General features: G+C 33.2%; 1 protein-coding gene and 1 pseudogene across 1 annotated transcript in view; both read left to right on the forward strand.

Annotated features, from left to right (window-relative positions):
• The window catches only part of Slco6a1 (solute carrier organic anion transporter family member 6A1), a 117388-nt gene that overhangs the window by 77997 nt on the left and 22007 nt on the right, over positions 1-17384 (forward strand). The window contains exon 10 of the mRNA XM_027927691.3: positions 4153-4306. Coding sequence (XP_027783492.3) covers positions 4153-4306 — 154 coding nt within the window. The remainder of the gene's footprint in view (positions 1-4152; positions 4307-17384) is intronic.
• On the forward strand, positions 12976-13561 carry LOC114086531 (survival of motor neuron-related-splicing factor 30 pseudogene; annotated as a pseudogene).

Genomic DNA, 17384 nt, shown 5'->3' on the forward strand with positions numbered 1-17384 from the left:
TGTGAGTAATATGAACATTCAGTCTGGGAAGCACACAAGAATTCCAAATAGATCCAACCTAGAAAGTCTTCTCCAAAGCACAATATAATTTAAGCTGTCAAAAGTCAAAGACAAAGATTTCAAAAACATCAAGAGAAAATGTCAAGTCATATAATAAGGAATCCCTATTAGATTAGCAGCATATTTCTCCATAGAACCTTGTAGGCCAGAGAATGGGATGATATATTGAGAGAATTTAAAGAAAAAAATCCTTTCAGACAAGAATTATGTACCCAGCAAAAGTATTTTTCAGAAATGAAGAAGAAATAAAGTCTTTCTCAAGCAAGCAAAAACCAAGTGAATTCATCACTAGAATTGCCTCACAAGAAATTATTAAAGGAGTTCTATATCTAGAAGTGAAAGAATATTAACTTCCAACAGAAGGAAGTATAAAATTCACTGTAGATATATAAATGAGAACAGGAAAAAAATAAAAACCTATCATTACAGAAAACCACCAAACCAGAAAGATTCACAATAATAAAAAAAATGGATATACAAAACAGTTATTAACAGTACAGAAAATATTTATGTTATATTGTTAACTATCAATGATTATTGAATGTAAATGGGTTTAAACATCGTATTAAAAGAATATAATGGATGCGTCTGATAGAGGAAAAACTTCAATAGATGAATAGATAAAAAAATGTGGCATTTATACACAATGGAGCACTAAAAAATGACAAAATCATGGCATTTGCAGGGAAACGGATGGCATTAGAGCAGATTATGCTAAGTGAAGCTAGCCAATCCCTAAAAAACAAATGCCAAATGTCTTCTTTGATATAAGGAGAGCAACTAAGAACAGAGCAGGGAGGAAGAGCATGAGAAGAAGATTAACATTAAACAAGGACGAGAGGTGGGAAGGAAAGGGAGAGAGAAGGGAAATTGTATGGAAATGGAAGGAGACCCTCATTGCTATACAAAATTACATATAAGAGCAAGTGAGTGGAAAGGGAAAAAAAACAAGGGAGAGAAATGAATTACAGTAGATGGGGTAGAGAGAGAAGATGGGAGGGGAGTGGAGGGGAGGGGGGATAGTAGGGGTTAGGAAAGGCAGCAGAATACAACAGACACTAGTATGGCAGTATGTAAAAACATGGATGTGTAACTGATGTGATTCTGCAATCTGTATACGGGGTAAAAATGGGAGTTCATAATCCACTTGAATCAAATGTATGAAATATGATATGTCAAGAGCTATGTAATGTTTTGAACAACTAATAATAAAAATTTTTAAAAAAAGATTAGAATGGAGTCCCAACTATAGTCTGCCTTCAAGAAACTCATCTTTCTGGGAAAGTCACATTTGGTTTCCACACAAATGAAAACCAGAAACAAATAGGAGTAGCCCTACTCATATCAGATAAAACAACCTTTAAGGAAAAGACTATAAAAATATAAATGTTACTATGTAATGAAAATGGATCAACTGAGTAAAAGGTTATATCAACTTAAATGTATATACATACAATACTGTACCACCTAACTCTGTAAACCAAATATTATTAGATATAAAGGGAGTGATGCACTCCAATATAATAATAGTTGGGGACTTCAATAACCCATGCTCACCAGTGGACAGATCATGTAGACAGAAAATCAACAGAAATTCTAGTAAACTATATAGCAAATTGGAATAAAATATAGAAATATTTTTAAAAATTAAAATTGAAATAAGCTATACTATATACCACAGACATTGTAGAACATTTCATCTAACATATACAGAACATGCATTCTTCTTATCAGAGAGAACACTATTTAGGATAGACCCCATGTATTTTGTTATGTCACAAAATACAGCTCAAGAAATTTTATATTAATTTTAAAAATTGAAATTATATATATCTTCTTTAGGTACATGAAATAAAACTGGAAATCAATAATAAAAAATATAGACAATGTCCAAATACATGGGAAGTAAATTACATTGTTCTGAACAATTAATGGACAATAAAGAAATTATAAGGGAAATTAAAAGTTTCTTGAAATCAATGAAAAACAATTCCAAAACCTATAGGATAGAGTAAAAATGGTACTGAGAGAAGTCTATAGCAATAAGTATCAAAAACATAGATTTCAAATAAACAATCTAACATTCCAATAGAATGACCTAGAATAGCAGGAATAAACCAACAAATGTGAACAAAATTGGTAGAAATAGGGCTGGGTCTATAGCTCAATTGGTAGAGTGCTCGCCTAGCACATGTGAGGCACTGGGTGTGATCCTCAGCACTACATAAAAAATAAAAATAAATGAAAAAAGGTACAGTGTTAATCTATAACTAAAAAATATATTTAAAAATTGGTAGAAATAAATAATAAAGATCAGAGCACAAAAAAATTAAAACGAGACTAAAAAAAATCAATGAAACAAAAAGATTTTGAAAAGAAACTGCCAGAACTTTCAGTATACTGAAATATACTGAAATGAGAGAGAGAAAGAGAGAGAGACATGCAAATAAATAAAATTAGATATCCAAAGGAGACATTGGAACAGATATCATAGAAATACAAATATTATTAGTAACTATTATAAACAACTATGCACCAACTATTTTTTAAAGTTCCAGAAAAAAAATGAATAAATTCCTGGACACATATTACAATAAAATTGAGCCATGAGGATACAAAAAATAACAAGTAATGAGATTAAATCAGTTAATAATATTTTCTCAAAACAGACAAGTCCAGGATGAAAAGACTTCACTGCTGAATTTTACCAAACTTTTTATTAAGAACTAATGCCAATCTTCTTAAATTGTTCCAAAAAATTGAAAGAGAAACTATACCATGAGGACAAACTACCCAGATGCCCAGACAATGGATACAACAGAAAACTACAGAAATTCTGAACAAAATAAAAAATTGAGTGCAATAGCACAGAAAAAAGATCATTCAATATGATCAAATGGGATTTATTATAGGAATTCAAGGAGAGTCTGGTGCATATACATCAATAAGTGCATTAACAGAATGAAGGACAAACAAAATGTTCTTCTCAGTAGATGCAGAGAAAGTATTCAATAAAATCTGACATAGAGTTTTTACATATGATACCAAATACATAATCCAGAAAGAAAGAAATTAATAAATTGGACTTGATGAAAATTAAAGCCTGCTTTTTGAAAGACCTTCTTTAGGGAACAAAAAAGCAAGCCATAGACTTCAAAAGGACATTTGAAATTCAGATAGCTAACAAAAGATTTGTTTTCAGAATATATGAAGCACTATCATTGCTTAGAAATAAAGAAAAGAACTAGTCAAAATGGACAAAAGAATCAAACAGATATTTCATCAAATGATATACACAGATGGAAAATAACCAGATGAGAATAAAATCAATATCATTAGTTACTAGAAAAAATGTGTATTAAAAACACATTTTTTAATATGCTAAAAGGAAAATGTTATAACCCTATTAAAGTGTCTCAAGGTAATAGAAGATCATACAAAATGCTGAAGAAAAATATGGAGAACAAACAAATTTCTTGAATATTGCTGGTAGAACTGTAAAATAGCACACCACTTTGGAAATTGATAGTTTCTTAAAAAGTCAAACACCTATAACATGATCCAAATATTTTACTCCTTAATATTTGCCCAAGAACCATGGAGGTATTTTACCATAAAATGATGAAATAAAGACCCATTGTAACTAATTAAAATAAATATTTTTTTTAAAAAACCCAATTTAATGGGAAAAAAGAACCACTGTGTGAAATAAGCCTAGGAATTTATACATATTGTGTGATTCCATTTCATAAAATCTTAGAAAATCCAAACTAATGAGTAATAACAGAAGGTTGGCCAGCCAAAGTCATGTGTAAAGTAATTATAAATGGGCATAAGGAAACTTTTGGGAGTGATAATTATGTTTGTCAATATGACTACAATGATGGTTTCACAAGCATATGTATCTATCAAAAAATTGCAAATGGTACATTGTAAAATTTGCTTTTTACGATATATGATTTTTACCTTAGTACAATTCTTAAGAAAGAAATTATTTCAGTAAGTATATTTTATGGATCTCATTTATATCTTGATATATGCATTAATTATAAAACAACAGTATTATAATTATATTAAATCTAATTTTTATAGAACAGGTCAGTTGGGAAACCTCACAGCTCCGTGCAATGAAAATTGTCAATGCTCATCTTCATTATATTCTTCTGTCTGTGGAAGAGATGATATTGAATATTTTTCTCCCTGCTTTGCAGGCTGTACTGATTCTAAAATGTTTAAAAACACAAAGGTAATTTTTAAAAAATTTCTTCTTCTCCAGTAACATGTTCAAATTTTAGATAGTGTTTATATTGTACTCCTGACTCTATAAACTTTCTGGTTTCTTGTTTTCCTCATTTTTAAATTTTAAAAAGAAGTAAAAAAAAATCTGTTTTTTATTTCCATAAACTCAAAAGTCTTATGGGAATTGAGTGTGGAAGAGATATTCCTATGCTACACTCTGCCGCTATACATCCTAATTTTGTGCATTTAAAGCAGTGAGTGATTGCTATTTACCTCCATGATAGCAAAGTGGGAAGAAACCACCCAAGAAGAGCATTTTGTCTTCAAATTTCACAGTTTGCCTCAGTGATATGCTACACATTAGTCCCACCTTGTCAGATCAGGCGAGGCGGGCAGCAACCAAAGGAGGCAGATTTAAAAAGGGCGGACTAACTAGGCTTTATTGAGATATCACTCCCTGGCGGAACTCCATCGGACCCACAGAATGGACAGGAGAAGGGTCTGAGGAGAAACCGCATGGAAGCTTGAACAGATTGGACTTTTATGGGGCTTACAGCAGGAAGGGAAGGGCTTGGGACAGAAAAAGGTGTTTTTAGGGTCTCTTGTCCTGCTGGAGTTGGTCAGGGGAGTTGGCTGAACTCCAGGATTGGCCAGCGGGTCCTGATGATTGACAGGCATTAGTCAGGAGGTCTCCTTGATTGACAGGCGTTTTCACTGGCACCTGATTGATGTTCCTTTCCCGCATGGGTTGCTTTGTTCTAAGTCGCCACCAAGTTGCCACCACCAACCGAACACCACCCAGCCCCCAAAACCCTCAAATACAATATTTATTATACCAAGGGGTTAACCAGTGCTTCCTTTTGATGACCTTTTGCTCAGATTTTTTTCTGCCTAGGAATTCAAAATTCCTACTGTATACATTTTTGCTATTTGTCTGATTTTGCATAACACTAACTCACATTTGGAAACTAGTCCTTTAATTGATTACCAGAATTCACCATACACATGAGAAATTTTATAAAACCTCTCAGACATTCCAGAAGTATATTTGAGTTAGAAAAAATTCATATGGCAGAAATGTAAGTGACTTCAAATTTACTAGATGCTTTCCTTCCTGTCCTTTGGCATTTCATGAAGTAAAACCATTTTAAAACTTCCATATTTGCTAATCTTTGCTGTATTAACTTCAAATTTACTATTGTCTGAGCCATCCCCCACCCAGGTCTTACACTCTCATGAAGAGCAGGTGACTACCGCCTATTTGTGGATTAATTTGTTTTTAATCCAAAATTGCATAAAAAGCTTTTTCAGTTTTCACCTTTTAAATGTCACAGAATTGGGAGATTGAGAAAAATGCTGTACTAGAAGAATCCATATAATAGCTACCTTCCAAGATTGAAACAAAATAACTTTCATAGCTATATGATAAGTGATGTAGGAAGAGCCAGTAATGATGAAAAGACCAGAAATACTGATTTTTAGAAGAGAAAAAGAATTAAGAAAAGGAATAGTTTGCACCAGTGCCAAGTGCATCGTGGCTTGGTGAGGACAAGCCATTCTCCTCCTGCGATCTGTAGATTTCCCAGTAAGTTTCAGAAAAGCAGGTTCTGCTGTCTAGGACAATTGCAAATTTTTTTGAGGTTGTTATGAATGCGATAGTTTTCCTAATTTCAGTTTCAGCAGATTTGTTATTGCAGCATAGGAAAGCAGTCACTTTATTTATGTTGATCTTGTAGCCTGGACTTTGTTAAATTTGTTTATAAGTTCTAGAAGTCTTATAGTGGAGGTTTCTTTCTGAGAGGGGTTGGTGCCTTCTAAATATAGGATCATGTCATCAGCAAACAGAAATCATTTTACTTCTTCTTTTTCTATTGGCATTGCTTCAATTTCCTTCTCTTATCTGATACTCTAGGGCTAGAGTATCAAGGACTATGTAGAGAAGGAGTGGCAAGAGTGGGCATCCTTGTCTTATTCCTGTTTTTAGAGGAAATGCTTTCAGTTTTTCTTGCTAAGTATGATGTCGGCCTTGGGTTTGTCATAAGTCATTTTTACAATGCAGAAATAAGTTCCTTCTCTCCCTAGTTTCTGTAGTGTTTTAAACATGAATGGGTGCTGGACTTTGTCAAGTGCTTTTCTGCATTTATTGAGTTAATTGTGTGATTTTTGTCTTTAACTTTGTTTATGTGGTGTACATTTATAGATTTGTGTATGTTGAACCAACCTTGCATCCCTGGGATTAAACCCACTTATTATGGTATACTATCTTCTTAATGTATTTTTAAATGTGGTTTGTCAATAATTTATGAAGAATTTTTTTATATGATCAGTGATATTGGACAAAAACTCTCTTTCCTTCATGTGTCTTCGTCTCGTTTTGATATCAGGGTGATAATGTTTTCGGACAATGAATTTAGCAGTGTTCTTTTCTATTTCATGGAGTAATTTGAGAAGGATTGACATTGGTTCTTTGTTAAAATTCTGGTAGAACTCAACTGAGAATCCATCTGGTCCTGGGCTTTTTTTTTGTTTGGAGACTTTTAATAGCTGCTTCAACTTCATTGCTGTTTATGTTTTCTATATTCTCATGATTTAATTAGGTCATATGTCTCTAGGTATCTGTAATTATCCCTGAGTGTCTAGTTTACTGGAGTATAAATTTTCAGATAGATTTTTATGATCCACTGAATTTCAGTAGTGTCTATGGTGATACTATTTTTTGTTAATTTGGGTTTTCTCTCATTTTCTTTTGATTAGTTTGGCTATATGTTTATCAATCTTGCTTATCTTTTTATTTAAGGAACCAATTCTTTGCTGCATTGATCCTTTTGTTAAATTTTCAGATTCATTAATTTTGGCTCTGATTTTAATTATTTCCTGTTTTCCACTGATTTTGGAATTAGTTTTATCTTGTATTCTATAGGGATGGAACCATTGCATATTAGAGATGCAACCATTTTGAATAGTAATGCAATTCACAATAGCCTACTTCATAACTTTCCCATGTTCATAAATTTAAAAAAAGAAAAAGAGGATGAAAAAGAATCTAAGAACTCTTCTCTTTACGTATATTTCTTAGTCTTTTTCTTATCTCGTACAATTTACTACTTCATGTATTAAATTTTATATTGTTAACGTGCCATTATTGTAAAGACATTTAAATAATACAAACATATTTTTCATTAAAAAAAAAAAACTAACCTGTGGAACCAACCTAGGTGCCCATCAAAGATGAATAGAGGGGCTGGGGGTGTAACTCAGTGGTAGAGTGCTTGCCTAGCACACATAAAGCACTGGGTTCGATCTGCAGCACCACATAAAAACAAATAAATAAAATAAAAGTATAAAAAAGATGAATAGATAAATAAAATGTGGTATATATACATAGTGGAGTTTTACTTAGCCAATAAGAGGAATGAAATTATGGTGTTTTGTGGTAAATGGATGCAGCTGACATCTTGCTAAATGAAATGAGCCAGGCCTAGAAGATTAAGAGTTGAATGTTTTCTCTCATATGCAGAAGTTAAACAAAAATAAGGAGGAAATAAAGGGAAAGAACATCACATGAAAATAGGAAAGAAATCAGTGAAGTAGAGGAAGAGGTTATGAGAGGGAGAGAGGAGGCATAAGGGAAGGGAGGAATGGTAGAATGAGACTGACCAAACAATCCTATGTACATATATGAATTCACAGTGAATTTCACCTTTATGTATATCTACAATGCACTAATGAAAAAGAAAAACTAGAAATAAATAGAAGAAAGACCCGTAGAAGAACAGGAAAGGGAACGGGGGGGGGGGGGGAAGGATGGTTGGGAAAGAGGAAGTATGAGAGACTGTGTTGGAGCCAATTATATTCTCTTTTAACTATTTCAAATGAACCCAATATTGTGCACTAACATATTTTTTAAAAAGAACATGCTTAAGAATAAGACTAACCAGAAACATGAAAGCCTTCATCAATGAAAATTACAGAAAACTGAGGAAACAAACACAAAAAATTTGAAAACACCTTCAATGTTTATGACTATGAAGAATTAATTTTGTCAAAACAGACATACAAACAAAAATATCTACAGATTCCAGGTAATCCCATCAAAATTCCAATGATAATCTTCCCCAAACTAAGAAAAAAAAATCCTAATTCATATGGAAGAACAAAAGATCCAACATTGCCAAAGCAATTATGAGGAAAAACAATAAAGCTAGAGGCATTACAATATTGATTTCAAGTTTTAAATTGATAATTAGAGTAATAAAAACAGCTTGATACTGGCATCAAAATAGATACACCCAGCAATGGAGGAGAATGGGGGACGTAGAAACAAACCTACACAGCTACATTTATCTGATTCTTGACAAAGGTGCCCAAAACATTAAAGAAAAGACAGTCTTTTAGATGGTGCTGGGGAAACTGGATATCCACATGCAAACAATTGAAACTTAATCCATATCTCTCAAACTGCACAAAAGTCAACTGAAAATGGTTAAATAGCTAGGAATAAAACCAGAACATGAGCAACTTCTAGAACAGAATACAGGGGAAAGTTCCAACCTATAGGAGTAAATAATGACTTTCTCCCTGGGACTCCTAAAACTCAGGAAATAATACAAAGACTCAACAAATAGGATGGTATCAAACTAAAAAAAACCTTCTGCACAGCAAAGGAAACAATTAAAAGCATGAAAAGAGAACCCACAGAATGGGAGAAAATCTTTGCAAGCTACTACTTTTCTGATGCAGGATATCTAGACTATATAAAGAACTAAAAATACTCAACACCAGAAAGAAAATAACCCATTCCATTAATGGGCAATTGAACTAAACAGATCCTTCTCAAAACAAAAAGTACAAATGGCCTTCTATATATGAAAACCTATTCAAAAATTTAACCATCAGGGAAATGAAAGTTAAAACTACGTTGAGATTCCATCTCACTCCAGTCAGAAGGGTGATCAATAAAAATACAAGTAACAATAATTGCTGTCAAGGATATGGGGGAAAGGGAAACCTTAATACACTGTTGGTTTTCAATCTCTGGTACCAAAAAAAACAAAAACAAACAAACAAACAAAAAACACTCTGATGTACTACTGTAGAATTTCTGAAAGTTTTAATTTTTGTTCTTAATATTTTACTAATGGAATGTGTTATTTTCTTCCTGATGTTGAATATTTTTAGTTCTTTATATTGTCTAGATATAATATAATGCTTTTCAGTTGCCTTCATTTTCCCCAAAAGACTTTATTTCATTCTTCTTTATAACTACATAAAATTACATTGTGTGTATATACAATATTTTCTTTATCCATTCATCTGATGACAAACATCTAGGCTTATTCTGTAACTTAGGCCATTGTGAAATGTGCTGCTATAAACATGGGGATGCATGTACCTCTAAAGTATGTTGTCTTTCAATCTTTTGGATGGATATTAAAGAGTGGAATAGCCAGATCATATAAGAGCTCCATTTTTAGTTTTTTGAGGAACTTCCATATGACTGTACCACTGAGCCACAGTCAGATTTACATATGACGGTACCACAGAGCCACATCCTCAGCCCTATTTTGTATTTTATTTAGAGTCAGGGTCTCAATTACTTAGGGCCTTGCTAAATTGCTGAGGCTGGCTTTGAACTCAAGATCCTCCTGCCTCAGCCTCCCAAGCCACTGGGATTACAGGTGTGTGTCACTGCACCATGTGACAATGATATTTGATAGAAAAACAGCTCTGAAGTAAAACTGACAATAATGGACTCTATGATTATTGACATGAGGTATGAATAGAATTCATTAATAGGTAGAATTATCATTAATCTCAACTGGGAAAAAGTTGACACCACAAAAAGTAATGTCAACAAAATGAAAATTAAAAGAAATACAATATACTTAAAATAATCAAGTACTGATATGACAGTAGTGGAATTCCTTCTGGAAAATGTTTTCTGAAAGAAAATATGTCAGCTTTGAAATCATTCTGTGAATATTCATATTCAATATATGAGCAAGGCTAAAATGCTAGAATTGGATACTCTTCATTTAAAATTTTGCAGAAGTTTGCAGGAAGAGCAGTAGGAAATATTGTGACTCTGAAGATTTTAAAGTTTCTGTAGAAAATTGTAGCTTCATTGAAACTGAAAATAGATATCTGATATTAGTATGGTAATAATCCTGGGCAGTTTTGCCTCTCTGACACCCACATTTACTCCATGCTTCCCCAAATCCTCAAGTTTCCTCTTATAGATTTTGTGACACATTGGGCTTTTCTTTATGATCTCACTGGCTCTGGTTCTTTTCAGCACTTTCATTATAAAATAGCAGGGTTGGGAGCTTCTGTCACAGGCTTTTGTAGTCCAAGGGGCACCATACTCATTTTCCATGGAAGGGAAGTTAGTCTCATTCAAATCATTAAAGATGACAAGAAACAAGCCTTCGGGTCTCTTTACGTTGAAACATCCATAGAATATTGGATTTGATTTACTAACCTCCTATCTTTGTGTTGTTTTGTCATATTTTTTCACATATTTTAAACGATGCATGCTATTGTCAATTGTTCCTTCCAGCAGTCAATATTCACTTATATTTGCCCTTTATCTCACATTTCCATACTTTTGTTTAGAAATACTTCTTTCTGCCTGAAGAATTTTATTTCACCTTGATTTCTGAAAACTTCACTGGGTATGGAGTTCTAGAGTAGTAATTATTGCCCCCAAAGCAGTATATTGTCTTCAGTCTCTGGCTGCTTTTAAGATTTTTCTCTTCATTTGTTGTTTTCAGCAGCTTTACTTTGGTGAGCCTGGTTGTGGTTTTCATTTTATTTATATTACTTGGGTTTCATGAAATATCTTTAAGTGTGTGATTAATGTCTATCAGTTGGAAAATTCTCAGCTATTAGCTTCTTCTCTCTTTCTCTCTCCTGTTCTTTTTGGGACCATTTATTAGTCTACTATTAATAAATACATAACAAATTACCAGTGCCTTGGTGGGTTTAAATAACACCCAGTTATTAGCTCACATTTCTAATGTCAGAAGTTCAGACCTAGCATTACTGAGTCCTTCGCCCAGAGTCTCACAGACAGAAATCAGGTGTTATTCAGACTATGTTCTTTCGGGAAGCTCTGGCAAATAATTTACATCTAAATTCATCCAGATTATTGCCAAATCCAGTTCCTGTTGGTTGCGAAAAAATGAAGTCTGTGTTTCCTTGCTAGTTGTCTGCTGGGGTACAGTCTTCGTTTTTACAAGCTACTCACATTTTTTAGCAAATGACTGCCTCTATCACCAAGTTCAGCCACAAACAATTTCCCTTATGTGGTATACTTTGAATGTTTCACTTCAGGAAAAACCTTGTTCATTTTCAGGCTCATTTACTCAGGTTACCCAAGACAATTTATCTTTCTTTAAATCAACTATGACAGTAAGGGAGCAAAGTCTATCAGTTCACAGACCTTGCGATTATGCAGCTATGCACAATAGAGGGAGAGTATCTTTGTTCCATCTTAGAATTTTGCTTCACACAGACTAAATAGAGTTATCTCCAATTATTTAGATACTTTCTGTTTTCCATCTCTTTTTATGTGTTTAAGTTGTTGAAATGTAGATATTTTCCACTGATCGATTTTCCAGCTACTAATCTGCCATTATTCAGTGTTCCCTTTGTCATTAAACCTATTTTTTGAGATTTTAATTTCACTTCTATCTTCCAATTCTAGCATTTATATTTTTATAGACTTAAAACCTCTGGTTAAATTCTACATACTTTAAGCTATTTTATTATCCTTGTATTTTCTGAAACATATTGATCATTACTGTTTTCTTGATATTAAATCCACTAACTATGTCATTTAAGAGTCTACTTAAATTTTTTACTTATATCATAATTTTAAGCCAGTTTTCTTGTCACATTGATTTGCTCATAATATTATATGAAATGATAAACAATGCATGTGAAAAAAGTTGCCTAATATAATTGCATAATTTTCTATTTCTTTGCTTTTGCTTCATGTATTTGAGACTCTGCTATTTGCATCCACATTGATAATTGTTGTATCTTCTTAAGGAGTTATTTCTTTTGTCTTTGTAGAGTATTCCTTTCAATTTCTGGTAATACTGTTCTGTGTCTTCAAGTCTATTTCATGTGATGGGATATAGTTAACTCTACTTTTCCTTTGATAACTGCTTCCATGGTATATCTTATTTCTATTCTTTATTTCTTCCTTTATATTTAATGTGTTTTCTATAGCCAGCATGTGGTATGGTTTTGCTTTTATCTCCATTGCTATTCATCTGTCTTTTATGTGTAGTTTTTAGACTAATAACATTTAATATAATAACTGATATGGTCGGATTTAGATCTGTCTTCCTTTTTATTGTTAGAGTTAGATATAAGTTACTATTTCAATTTTTACTATTTATTTCAATTAGATATATTTTACTATTTAATTTCAGTGGCTTTTTATAAAAATATGTCATGTATTTCTTTGAATTTTCGTAAATGGTGGCTTTCTTTCTTTGAGACCATTAAGACTAATCATATGGCCAGTAGAATTTTTCTCTGTAAGACCGGGTCACCTTTCTGTTGTTGAGGAGATTTTTTTCTACAGCTGCTGCCCGTGCAGCCACAACTGCCACTGAGTTCATTTGCCTCAACCCTTTCCCATTGCACAATCCCCAATCCTACATGTCAGAGAATCTAGCAAAGCAACTGGCATACTACAAGCTCAAGTTCAGTAAGTAGAAGCAGCATTACCTGGAAATGAAATTTGCTAAAATTGAAAACAGACTTACAAGAAATTACGAAATTAACTAAGTACCTCCTGTTAATGTAGTCTTCAAAAACTCTGGAATTTCAGACAGTTTTGCTTCTGCTCAGCCAGCTCATTTATGAAAAGTAGGATACGGAGACAAGTGTGTGGCAATCTGGAGTGAATATGGACAGTGTTAGGAAGAGACAAAGGAAGAAAACGGTACCATTGCAATCACCTTTGCTGTTTAGAGCAAAGCTGGAGTGATTTCACTGTGGAAACTGAAGCCTGCAGAAGAATAATAGAAAGAACATTAGTAGGAAAGAGAGGACCAAGAAGTGAAATGTTAACAATTCAACGACCATGCCTATTCAAAAACAGATAGGTAAAGAGAAGTCATTTTGCTTCACCTGAGAGTTTAACCAGTAAAGTTGGAATAGGAAATTTTAGAATTGCTGATAATCTGTGACACAATAGCAGGATTCCTGTAAATACAACTGCAAGCATTTGATACCTCAATAATCAGAGATTGTTGGATTTCATCCCTGTTCGGCTTCACATTGACTGTTTATATTTTTCTAAAGATAAATGATTTGTTAGATGAGTAAGGAAGATGGTATTGTTGTTACTGTTTGACTTCGACGGAATGAAATGTGAAACAATTGCATTTGATAACTGCTATTCATTTTTAATTTTTCATTTTTAAAATCAGTTCCTTCAGATTTCATTGAAAAAAAAAACACATTTCTGGGTAGATGCTGCTTAAATCAGCAGCTATATTTGATTGTTCATCTTCCTAATATCAGGTCATCACTTAACTGATGGTATGAATATTCTGTAAATTATAGTTTGGAATTTTCAGATGCTTTGTTCTTGACATGTACTCCAGCAATTCACTGGAGTATCAAAACAAAACACACAGCCTATTCAAGAGAACTTATATAGTTTTTCCCCCTCGTCTTCGACTATAAAATTTAGCTATTATCCAGATAAACCTAAATATAGGCTAATTTGTAAATGACAAAATTGGTTTTTCCTTAAATAACTTGTTTACTAGGCCTTTTATTTTCATTTTTCTTCATTGAGATAGTTTAATATATAGGATGAGCTACCTTTCTAAAGTGCTTTTGGTTTGGTGTTTTTTGGTCATTTTTGCTTAGGTATTCACTTTGTTGGTTTTTCACTTATGCATTAATGATAACATTTTTGGATGTGTAACATTTATATGGGGGTACATGATTCTATACATGGTGTAAATACTATTTTTTGTAAAAAAAAAAAAACAAGGCAAAATTAATGAATAGGAATACTAAATATATTATCATTAAGAATTTTTGTGCATTAATCTGACCATAATTTCTCTGCAGATTATGATCCTATAACTTGAGTCTGTAATTTTTATTAACTAGATTATTTTTTGGCATAAATGATCATTACAGTTATCCTGATCTGATTTAAAGCCAAATGCATGCATACAAAAGGATCTTTCTGTTAATGGAAGATGGTGCTTTGGGGTGTAAGTTAGAAAAAGACTAATCATCTTATGCTCATTTATGCTATTATGTTTTTCTTGGTTCCCTCCCTGAGCTGTGGACTGGCGCCTCCCTGGACTGACAGAGTTTATCTCAGGGAGGCCCTCACTGCGTGACTGCCTCCTTTTGGTTACAATTCCCACTCTAAAACCTGTTGGTAATTCCTTTCAAATTCATTTTCTAACTAAATGATGTGTCTGACAATTATTATTTTATCTTACATTATCTTAGACCTGAGAACTATTGTGTTGTACCTTATTTCAATTGCTTATTAACGATTTGTCAGTTTTTATCCTTGTCTTCGTGGTTCCTTCATTGTGTATTTCATAGTGACCAGAGTGATGCTTTAAAATATGTCATTTATATTCACATCCCTTTAATGGCTTTTCATCCTTAAGAATAAAAGACCAAAATTTTTAAATTTGTTCTGATTAGTTACACATAAGATTAGAATGCATTTTGACATATCCTACATAAATGCAGTATAACTTCTTATTCTTCTGATTGTACATGATGTAGAGTTACACCAGTGGTGTAATCATACATGCAACATAGGGTAATAATGTCCGATTAATTCTATTATCCTTCCTCCCCTTCTTTCATTCCCCTCTGTCTAATCTAAAGTATCTCTATTCTTCCCTAGCTGCCTCCCACCCCACCCCCCTTATTGTGAATTAGCATCCACATAACAGAAAAAAACATTTGGCTTTTGGTTTTAGGGGATTTGGCTTATTTCACTTAGCATAATATTCTCCAGCTCTATTCATATACCAGCAAATGCCATACTTTCATTCTTCTTTAGGCTGATAATATTCCATGTGTATATTTTCTTTATCCATTAATCTATTGAAGGGCACCTAGGCTGGTTCTATAGTTTAGCTATTGTGAATTGAGCTGCTATAAGCATAAAAAGAAGAAATGGGACCAAATAAAGACTGAAATCCAGCTAGATAAACAAGTTCTATAGTTCACATCCAGCATCAGGGTGCCTGGCATTTTGATGTTCTCCCCAATGTGCTTGTATCGCTCCACCTCTATGGCCTTTGAATGTTACATCACATATGGCCTCTCTTTAGCCTTGTTTCTTCTCAATTCATGCAGTTTTCCTTTGCAGATGTTCCATGGTACTGGCATCTCTTAACCTTGAGAGATCTCCAATACAGCTTCAACTTTTTTTCACATATTCACACACTTCCATTTCTTCTTTTTATGCCCCTATTTCTCCTTTATGGAATGGAAATGTTTATTCTGTGCCATTGTATCTTGGAGATATATATATATATATATATATATATATATATATATATATATATATATATATATATATATATATATATATTTTGATCTTTATTCTCACAGTTAAGAGTTTACCTTGAGTCTCAGATACATTGCTGATTTAAACTTTGTGGCAATGCTGGAACCATTGAGACTATGGGGAATCTTGAAAATGGATTAAACATATCTTAACTTGTGATATAGGCATGAACTTGATGGGGCCATAGTAGAATATTGTGTTTCAGATATATGGTTTCCCCAAAAAGCTTATGTGTGATGCAATGTAAGAATGTTCAGAGGTGAAATGATTAGATTATAAGGGGTATAGCCTAATCCATGAATTAATCCACTGATATGTATTAACTGGTTGGTAACTGTAGGAAGATAGGGTGTGGCTGGAGGAAGTCAGTCACTGTGGGTATGCCTTTGGGACTTACATTTTGTCCTTGTTGAGAAGAGATATCTGTTTCAATCTACACACACACACACACACACACACACACACACACACACACTCCTTCCTGGTTAACATGTCTTGAGCTGCTTTCCTCTGCCAACCCTTTCCTCCATATGCTCTGCCTCAGCTCAGGCCCAGAGCTGTCGAGATGCCTGATCATAGACTAAATCTGTAAAATCATGAGCCAAAATAACTTTGTTCTCTAAGTTGTTCTTGTTTGTCATTTTGGTCACAGCAACAAAAAGCTGATTTAAAACGTCCAGTAATTGTTTGCTGATGATATCATTCTATATTCAGAAGACCCCAAAAATTGCACCAGATGACTTCTAGAGCTGATAAATGAATCTAGCAAAGTAGCAGGATACACAATAAACACTCAACAATAGCTTTCCAGTACTCTAACAGTGATTCATCTGAAAAAGAAATCAAGAAAACTACCCTTTTTATAATAACTTCAGAAAAAAGAGAAACATTTGGGAATTAATATAACCACAGAGATGAAAAATCTCTACATATTTAAAAATATAGAAAACTTGCCTGGCATGTGTGAGGCACTGGTTTCGATTCTCAGCACCACATATAAATAAATAAATAAAGGTCCATCAAAAAAAATATGTAGAAAACTGACAAAAGAAATTAAAGACTTCAGAAGATTGAAAGTACTCCCACATTCCTGGATAAACAGAATTAATATCATTAAAATCGCCATACTAACAAAAGATATAAACACATTTAATGCGATCTCCGTAAAAATTTCAATGACATCCTTACCGTAACTAGAAAAGAAAAACAGTCCTTAAATGCAGGTGGAAGAATAAGAGATTTAAAATAGCCAAAGCAATTCTGAACAAGAAAAGTGATGTAGGAGGCACCACAGTACATGATCTCAAATTATACTACAGAATTATTTTTTTTAAAGAGAGAGAGAGAGAGCATTTTTTAATATTTATTTTTTAGTTTTCAGTGGACACAACATCTTTATTTTATTTTTATGTAGTGCTGAGGATCGAACCCAGCCCCCTGTGCATGCCAGGTGAGCACGCTACTGCTTGAGCCACATCCCCAGCCCTATACTGCAGAA

This window comes from Marmota flaviventris, chromosome 5 (genome assembly GCF_047511675.1).
Source record: "Marmota flaviventris isolate mMarFla1 chromosome 5, mMarFla1.hap1, whole genome shotgun sequence".
Classification (NCBI taxonomy): domain Eukaryota; kingdom Metazoa; phylum Chordata; class Mammalia; order Rodentia; family Sciuridae; genus Marmota; species Marmota flaviventris.